Source organism: Triticum dicoccoides, chromosome 1B (genome assembly GCF_002162155.2).
Source record: "Triticum dicoccoides isolate Atlit2015 ecotype Zavitan chromosome 1B, WEW_v2.0, whole genome shotgun sequence".
Classification (NCBI taxonomy): domain Eukaryota; kingdom Viridiplantae; phylum Streptophyta; class Magnoliopsida; order Poales; family Poaceae; genus Triticum; species Triticum dicoccoides.
In genome coordinates this window covers 676,711,692-676,720,337 of record NC_041381.1, presented here as the reverse complement: position 1 = coordinate 676,720,337, position 8,646 = coordinate 676,711,692, and the positions used below count along the sequence as shown (strand labels likewise).

The following is an 8,646-nucleotide window of genomic DNA, read 5'->3' as shown; positions in this document are numbered from 1 at the left end:
TAGTTGATCCCTGTCTTCGTGTATGGCTTGATCTACGGTACTCTACGAATCATCGCCTACAAGTCTCGCCGTGGATGGAATGAGGAACAGACGAAGTGCTCTGAAGAGTACGAGCGTTCCATGAATGCATGGGTTAATGTGCTGGTGATCTTCGCAAACTTTGTAGGCAATTTGATTGACGGGTAATTATCTACGAATTTGTTTCCTTACATATACAGATCCTTCTGTCTTTGCAAGCTGCAATAAAGTTGAACTCTATTTAAGAGACCTTTTATCAGATCGTTTTTTACTTTTTGCAGGATATCAGTTCGCTTATTATGCTACTTAAATTCAATAAATATCTGCAAACTATAGAATAATTAAATGCAATATATAATATTATCACGCTTATTATACAACCAAGGATTTTGCAACCGATTTCATTCCGCATCAATTCACGGGGTATCATCTAGTTTAAGTAGTTATTCAAAGTCTTTTTAGCTTCGAGAATTGTGATGTAATCCACTATTCTCTTGATATATACCTCCCCTCTAGCTAGTACATCTCACAGATACACATTCACATTTTTGTTTTTTGTTTCTTCAAGATATATAATTTTCTGAGGGGTCAAGACTTGACAAACGGTATACTGCAAGGAGCAGTAAACAGCCTTTCCGACCGACTCAGTATAACTTGCATGCAAATCCTTCTCCTTTCATGAACCCCTCTGCAGATACCCGTACCCCCGTTTGTGCATGTGTAGCGCTTTTGTCTATCTATCTGATCCTGAGACGCTAAATGTTCTGATGAATCACGCCGTCGTCGATCAATGGCTATCTGCTACTCGATGTCGCTCACAACGGACCTGTGCGCCCTGTGCGTGTGTGTATATAGTCCCGACTCTTGTTGCCATCGTTACGGTGGCTATAGCTTGGGCTCGCCTGATGAAGAAGACCCACGGCGACACGGCGTGAGGACCTCACGGCATATATGTTCAGTCGAACTGCTCAAGAGCTGTATGCAGTATTGCTTTGTGATTTGGAGAGCAAGTTGTACTTTGTTGTGTGTGGTGCTACTACCATGTACTAGTCCAGGTGCTATCAACTACCAGAAAAGGCAGTGCATGTATTGTAGCTACAAACTACCACTCCTCATGATTACAGTTTCCAGCAAGTGTAGTGATTTGGTACCTAGTACTCCCTCCGTAAAGAAATATAAGAGCGTTCAGATCACTATCTAAACACTCTTATATTCGTTTACGGAGGGAGTATGTGTCTGAGGATTATTGGGTGTTCAAACAACAGAAACATCATACGTAATTACTGTACCGGCTGATGATGCCAAGTGAATTTTGTTCTTGACTCGCTGGTCTGAATATATTTCTCTTTATATTCTTCTTCCCTGGAGCAAGATTGTGGAGCCGTTTGAAATTTTGATTTGTTTTGCTGTACTGCTAATGCTATCTTTTACGCCCCACCTTCACTGAATGTGTTGCCTGGCATGGCATCATACCTTTGCAGCCCATAAAATCTTGTGATGCTAATTTAATTTTCTTCTAGTGACTCTTTAGGCCATGCATTTCTAGTTTCTTCAGTTTTGTGTCTTGAAGCCTTCAAATCTAATACATGCTTACTCTGTCATTTCTGAAAGGTCCTCTTTTCCTTCAGGATTCCTGCTGCTTGTTAGGGTGGGCAATGTTCCTGAAAGTTCTGCTGCCTGCTTTAGCTTGCGACGTAGCTTCTCGCCGATGGATTCGCCATTCATGGAGAGGTTCGTCAGATTGCCGTAGATTACTTAACGGTGGTTTCAAGTTCAACTTTCAGACAGATTATTTGTTCTCCACTTGGAAAAAAAGTTCCTCTTGATTCTCGCCAAAGACATCTACTTTTACTGCTGTAAAGATCCACTGCCGGCCACTGTATGATAAGCATCCACTGAACTAAGAAACTGAAAGCCGATCGATTGCAAGATCAACTACCGGTTAATTAACACAGGTGATTGCATGCTCAGGTTGATCCTAAGAGATCATCATGTCTAACAACAGCCTTTTGCATTCAACCTTCGTACTTTACATCATGCATGGTTGTAGTACAAACGAAACCCAGCTGCATGCACGCATGCATGCGCACACTTGATCGCGTACGTACGTACGTGCACGGTCGGTTTCCAGACACAACACAACACCTAGCAGCTTACTTGCCGGGCACGAAGTTGGTGGCGAAGGCCCAGGCGTTGTTGTTGACGGGGTCGGCGAGGTGGTCGGCGAGGTTCTCGAGAGGGCCCTTGCCGGTGACGATGGCCTGCACGAAGAAGCCGAACATGGAGAACATGGCGAGGCGGCCGTTCTTGATCTCCTTCACCTTGAGCTCCGCGAACGCCTCGGGGTCGTCAGCGAGGCCCAGGGGGTCGAAGCTGCCGCCGGGGTAGAGCGGGTCGACGATCTCGCCGAGCGGGCCGCCGGCGACGCGGTAGCCCTCGACGGCGCCCATGAGCACGACCTGGCAGGCCCAGATGGCGAGGATGCTCTGCGCGTGGACGAGGCTGGGGTTGCCAAGGTAGTCGAGGCCGCCCTCGCTGAAGATCTGGGAGCCGGCCTTGAACCACACGGCCTCGCCGAACTTAACGCCGTTGCGGGCGAGCAGCTCCGGGAAGACGCAGCCGAGCGCGCCCAGCATGGCCCACCGGCAGTGGATCACCTCCAGCTCCCGGTTCTTGGCGAAGGTCTCGGGGTCAGCCGAGAGCCCCGCGGTGTCCCATCCGTAGTCGCCGGGGAACTCACCGGTGAGGTAGCTCGGGGGGTCGCCGGATAGCGGGCCGAGGTAGAGCACGCGGTCGGAGCCGTACCACGGGCTGCCCGACGACACCGGCTTGGCCTTGGCCGCGGTCTTGCGCATGGTGACGCGCGCCTCCCCGAAGAGCGCCGACGACGGCAGGTCCTTCACCGCCTTCCCGGCGAAGGAGGAGGGGGAGAGCGCCATCGCGGTGGTCGCCATTGCTCGCTGGTCGAGGAGACTTCGTGCGTGTCCAATGTGCGTGCTCTCTAGGAGTGGGGCTGTGGTGGTGTATGGCGGGATGGTTTGAGAGGAGCGGCGGAGGCGGCTATTTAACCCGGCGGGAGGAAGGGGAAGGGGATGAGACGTGCGGGGGCCAGAAAAATCTGGAGCTCGGACGCCATTGGCGGGGTGGATATCGCGGGCGAGGTGGCGCGGCGAGAGCCTCAGGGTGGAGGGAACAGGTGTGGCTGCGGCTCGGGATCGTCGTGGGGGTTGGCGATTGGGTGCCGTGGATTTTCTCGTGGCCGTGGGTTTTTCCTCGGATTTCTTCAGATCACGGGTGTGTCTGTCTGTCTGCTCAGTGCTCACTCCACTTGGCAGTTGGCACTCGTCGCTGATAATTTCACTGGGGACGCAGACGTAAACGTAGCGCCCGTTCACGTGGGAAGCGTCGGTTTTAGCCGTGAGAGGCTGTGAAAAACGTAGGTGTCGTGAAGGGGATGGCAGATGTAGTTTTCAGAGTGACGGTTGTTCTTATCCCAAGCTGGTTAACTGCAACTTGACATTTTTCGCAAGCTTGCCTAGATATTGAGCTGCTCGGTGGTATCCATTTGTCTACTCGTACACTCTTTTTTTGTAGGGAAGTAAAGAGTTGCCTAGATATTGTTCCTGATGTTTTCCATCTCCAAATTGATATCCCCTCCAAGCACCGTCTGGATTCTTAGTTGACTGGTCAATGGTAACAAGTTGTTCTCTACTAAATCTGTCTATTCCAGTATTGGAAAAGATTTTTCTAGGGTATAGCGGATCCTATATTCGTGTATACAATATACAGATATATGTCAAAAAGGGACTTTCTTTTATCTGAAATCAGTAACAATGGCGATCTAGGGATGAAGTGTCGCTTAACCTCAATACTTATAGTATATCATCTACCTCAAAATGGAATACATAATACTTTATGGGAGTTGGTTTATTTGATGGTCCTAAATTTCCAGGATCAAAAAGCTTCCCTAACCCATGCCGACAACCTTATCATAAAAGGGTAAATGCTAAGCCTTGCTTAGAGGAACCTCAAAAACTTACAAATCAAACATCGTATGTTTGATCATGAACTCTATATTTCACAACAATGACATAAAGTCAGTGGTTTTGGCAATACCAATTGACTAGTTGTTACTCGCATAGAGAACTGCATGTTCATGATCGAAGTAAGTTGATTAAGTATGTTGTCTACCACAGTACCACTACCATTTCAGCAATAAGATTCCTTTCACATACAACGTGCCCGATAGCCTCTTAACATGCCATGAATTCGTTTGCATCATTGATTATTTCATGATTTTCCTTTATGAACTCCTCACGAATCTCCTCATGCAACAGTGTAGATGTAACTTTACATGAAAGTCCTCATATCTACACATCTTGCCAAACCAATGTCTGATTAACCCACAAATTTGAGGTTATCAAATTCGTTCGGAGTGAGCATGTTATCTTTATTGCCTTGCATATACTGCAAAAACTTGATATCGGCTCTCCAATGGTCTAGTTCTGGAATAAACACATTTTTTACCAAATATCCTGATCGTAAATAAGAGGGCGCGGTGATACTTTAATACATGACGCTTCTGATAGCTGAAGCATAAGAAACCGACATTATCTGATCAGTTTAAATGGTTCCTCATACACTTAATGTCCAACTTTATTGCCCTCGACTTTATGAGCGACTGAGATATTGCACTAATGCACAATGTGTTCCTTTTGGGCTCCATCGATGTATTCCATCATAATACGACATGTAATCCTCTTGGACTTATGTCCCCCGGTGATTCTCCATACATTTAATGCATGGAAAAACACTAAGATGCTATATGTCACTATTGGGAGATACAAAATTCTTGGTTTAGCGAGTGAGTTTTCATCTACATAATGTAGTGAACTTACTCCCCCAGACTTAAAGGTACCATTGTATAAATGTTTAACTTAATTCATAAAATGAATTATTTAGACAACATGCCTTATGTTACCTTTCTTTCATGACAAAACCTTCTAGCTGAGCCACGTAAAACATTCTTTAAGCCAACATAAAAACATGACATGAGCATCATGACAATTCCATAGATAAAATATGTCATCACAACATATCTCCTCTCTCTTTACTATGAGCATTTTGGCTACAAACCTTTAACCTTTCGAGTTTTCCCTTAGCGTAGAACGTAAGTGGGGATTGTCTGGATTTCCGCTAGTGGGGATTGTCTTTATAACATATATAGATTTGCATCACTATAGAGCGGATGGCGGAGAAGAACTTAATGTAGTGTGACACGTTATTACAAACAATGTTTGGTCAGAAATATAATCATACGCCACATGTTACATTAATATCATAATCGACATTAGACTGGCAAAATTTCCAGTCTAGCATCAATGTTGTTGGGGAACGTAGTATTTCAAAAAAAAAATCCTACGCACACGCAAGATCATGGTGATGCATAGTAACAAGAGGGGAGAGTGTGTCCACGTACCCTCATAGACCGAAAGCGGAAGCGTTAGCACAACACAGTTGATGTAGTCGTACGTCTTCACGATCCGACCGATCAAGTACCGAACGCACGGCATCTCCGAGTTCAGCACACGTTCAGCTCGATGACGTTCCTCGAACTCCGATCCGGCCGAGCTTTGAGGGAGAGTTTCGTCAGCACGACGGCGTGATGACGATGATGATGTTCTACCGATGCAGGGCTTCGCCTAAGCACCGCTACGATATTATCGAGGTGGATTATGATGGAGGGGGGCACCGCACACGGCTAAGAGATCCAAGGGATCAATTGTTGTGTCTAGAGGTGCCCCCCTGCCCCCGTATATAAAGGATCAAGGGGGGAGGCGGCCGGCCTAGGAGGAGGGCGCGCCAAGGGAGGAGTCCTACTCCCACCGGGATTAGGACTCCTCCTTAATTTCCTTGTTGGAGTAGAAGAAGGGAAGGGAGAAGGAGAAGGAAGGAAGGGGGCGCCCCCCTCCCTAGTCCAATTCGGACTAGTCCATGGAGAGGGGTGCGGCCACCCTTTGGGGCATTTCTCTCCTTTCCCGTATGGCCCATTAAGGCCCAATACGAATTCCCGTAACTCTTCGGTACTCCGAAAAATACCCGAATCACTAGGAACCTTTCTGATGTCCGAATATAGTCGTCCAATATATCGATCTTTACGTCTCGACCATTTCGAGACTCCTCGTCATGTCCTCGAACTCATCCGGGACTCCGAACTCCTTCGGTACATCAAACACATAAACTCGTAATATAACCTTCATCAAACTTTAAGCGTGCGGACCCTACGGGTTCGAGAACTATGTAGACATGACCAAGACACGTCTCCGGTCAATAACCAATAGCGGAACCTGGATGCTCATATTGGCTCCCACATATTCTACGAAGATTTTTATCGGTCAAACCGCATAACAACATACATTGTTCCCATTGTCATCGGTATGTTACTTGCCCGAGATTCGATTGTCGGTATCTCAATACCTAGTTTAATCTTGTTACCAGCAAGTCTCTTTACTCGTGCCGTAATACATCATCCCACAACTAACTCATTAGTTCCAATGCTTGCAAGGCTTATAGTGATGTGCATTACCGAGTGGGCCCAGAGATACCTCTCCGACAATCGGAGTGACAAATCCTAATCTCGAAATACGCCAACCCAACAAGTACCTTCGGAGATACTTGTAGAGCACCTTTATAATCACCCAGTTACGTTTTGACTTTGGTAGCACACAAAGTGTTCCTCCGGTAAACGGGAGTTGCATAATCTCATAGTCATAGGAACATGTATAAGTCATGAAGAAAGCAATAACAACATACTAAATGATCAAGTTCTAAGCTAACAGAATGGGTCAAGTCAATCACATCATTCTCCTAATGATGTGATCCCATTAATCAAATGACAACTCATGTCTATGGTTAGGAAACTTAACCATCTTTGATTAATGAGCTAGTCAAGTAGAGGCATACTAGTGGCACTATGTTTGTCTATATATTCACACATGTATTATGTTTCCGGTTAATACAATTCTAGCATGAATAATAAACATTTATCATGATATAAGGAAATAAATAATAACTTTATTATTGCCTCTAGGGCATATTTCCTCCAGTCTCCCACTTGCACTAGAGTCAATAATCTAGTTCACATCACCATGTGATTTAACACCAATAGTTCACATAACCATGTGATTAACACCCAAAGGGTTTACTAGAGTCAATAAGCTAGTTCACATCGCTATGTGATTAACACCCAAAGAGTACTAAGGTGTGATCATGTTTTGCTTGTGAGAGAAGTTTAGTCAACGGGTCTGCCACATTCAAATCCGTATGTATTTTGCAAATTTCTATGTCAACAATGCTCTTGCACGGAGCTACTCTAGCTGATTGCTCCCACTTTCAATATGTATCCAGATTGAGACTTAGAGTCATCTGGATCAGTGTCAAAACTTGCATCGATGTAACCCTTTACGACGAACCTTTTTGTCACCTCCATAATCGAGAAACATATCCTTATTTCACTAAGGATAATTTTGACCGCTGTCCAGTGATCTACTCCTAGATCATTATTGTACTCCCTTGCCAAAATCAGTGTAAGGTATACAATAGATCTGGTACACAGCATGGCATACTTTATAGAACCTATGGTTGAGGCATAGGGAATGACTTTCATTCTCTTTCTATCTTCTGCCGTGGTCAGGCTTTGAGTCTTACTCAATTTCACACGTTGCAACACAGGCAAGAACTCTTTCTTTGACTGTTCCATTTTGAACTACTTCAAAATCTTATCAAGGTATCACTACAAAAAAAATACACATCCGTGACATTTTGGGCCGAACGAATTTTTTTCCTGTCATACATATGACACTTCTATGACGATAATTGTGACAAAACCCGGTATCATCATAGATGTGGTGGGCTCCTACTTCTATGACAAAAAATCATGACAGAAAATGGACTTTTCATCCTGGGCGGGCCGGAGACGCAGCTGCATGACATTCTTTGGGCCGTCCATGACGGAAAAAACCGTGGTAGAAGCGAGGGGGAGGAAAATTTCGGGGAGTTGCCGGTTACGATGGGAGGTCGGGGGCGGAGCGATGTGCGTTTCTCTCGTACGTACGCGCGTGTGTGCGAGGCGTTGCCTCTAACTGAAGCCGAGCGAGGGGTTGGGTTCTAACTGAACCCATTGCACTGCAGGCTACGCGTTACTGAACCCAAGCGATCGATCGATGGCTGTTAACTGAACCCGATGGAGCGATTCCTTCGTTACTGCTGCTAACTGAAGCCGATCGATGCTGCCTTTGCGATGAACAGTGAGCGTTGCGGGGGGTGGATGAATAGTGAGCGGTGGCGTTGCCTCTGGATGAACAGAAACCCGTTGCGTGGAGGGCTGGATGAACAGTAGACGGTGGAGGGGTGGCCGTGGAGGGGTGGTTGAACAGGACCCCGTGGTATGGAGGGCTGGATGAACAGTAGACGATGGAGGGGTGCCTGTGGAGGGGTGGTTGAACAGTAGCCGGTGGAGTAGCGTGCGGTGGACGCTTGATGAACAGGTGCCCGTGGAGGCTAGAGGAGGTCGACGGTAACCCGTGGAGGCTGGAGGAGGTCGACGGTGGAGATGAACAGTACCCCGTG

General features: G+C 46.3%; 1 protein-coding gene across 1 annotated transcript; it reads right to left on the bottom strand.

The window, feature by feature from the left end:
- Window positions 1-2,037: 2,037 nt before the first annotated feature.
- On the bottom strand, window positions 2,038-3,068 carry LOC119349598 (chlorophyll a-b binding protein of LHCII type 1-like). The gene has a single exon (XM_037617656.1). The coding sequence runs from the start codon at window positions 2,970-2,972 to the stop codon at window positions 2,172-2,174; it is 801 nt and encodes a 266-aa protein (XP_037473553.1). The 5' UTR covers window positions 2,973-3,068; the 3' UTR covers window positions 2,038-2,171.
- Window positions 3,069-8,646: the final 5,578 nt, after the last annotated feature.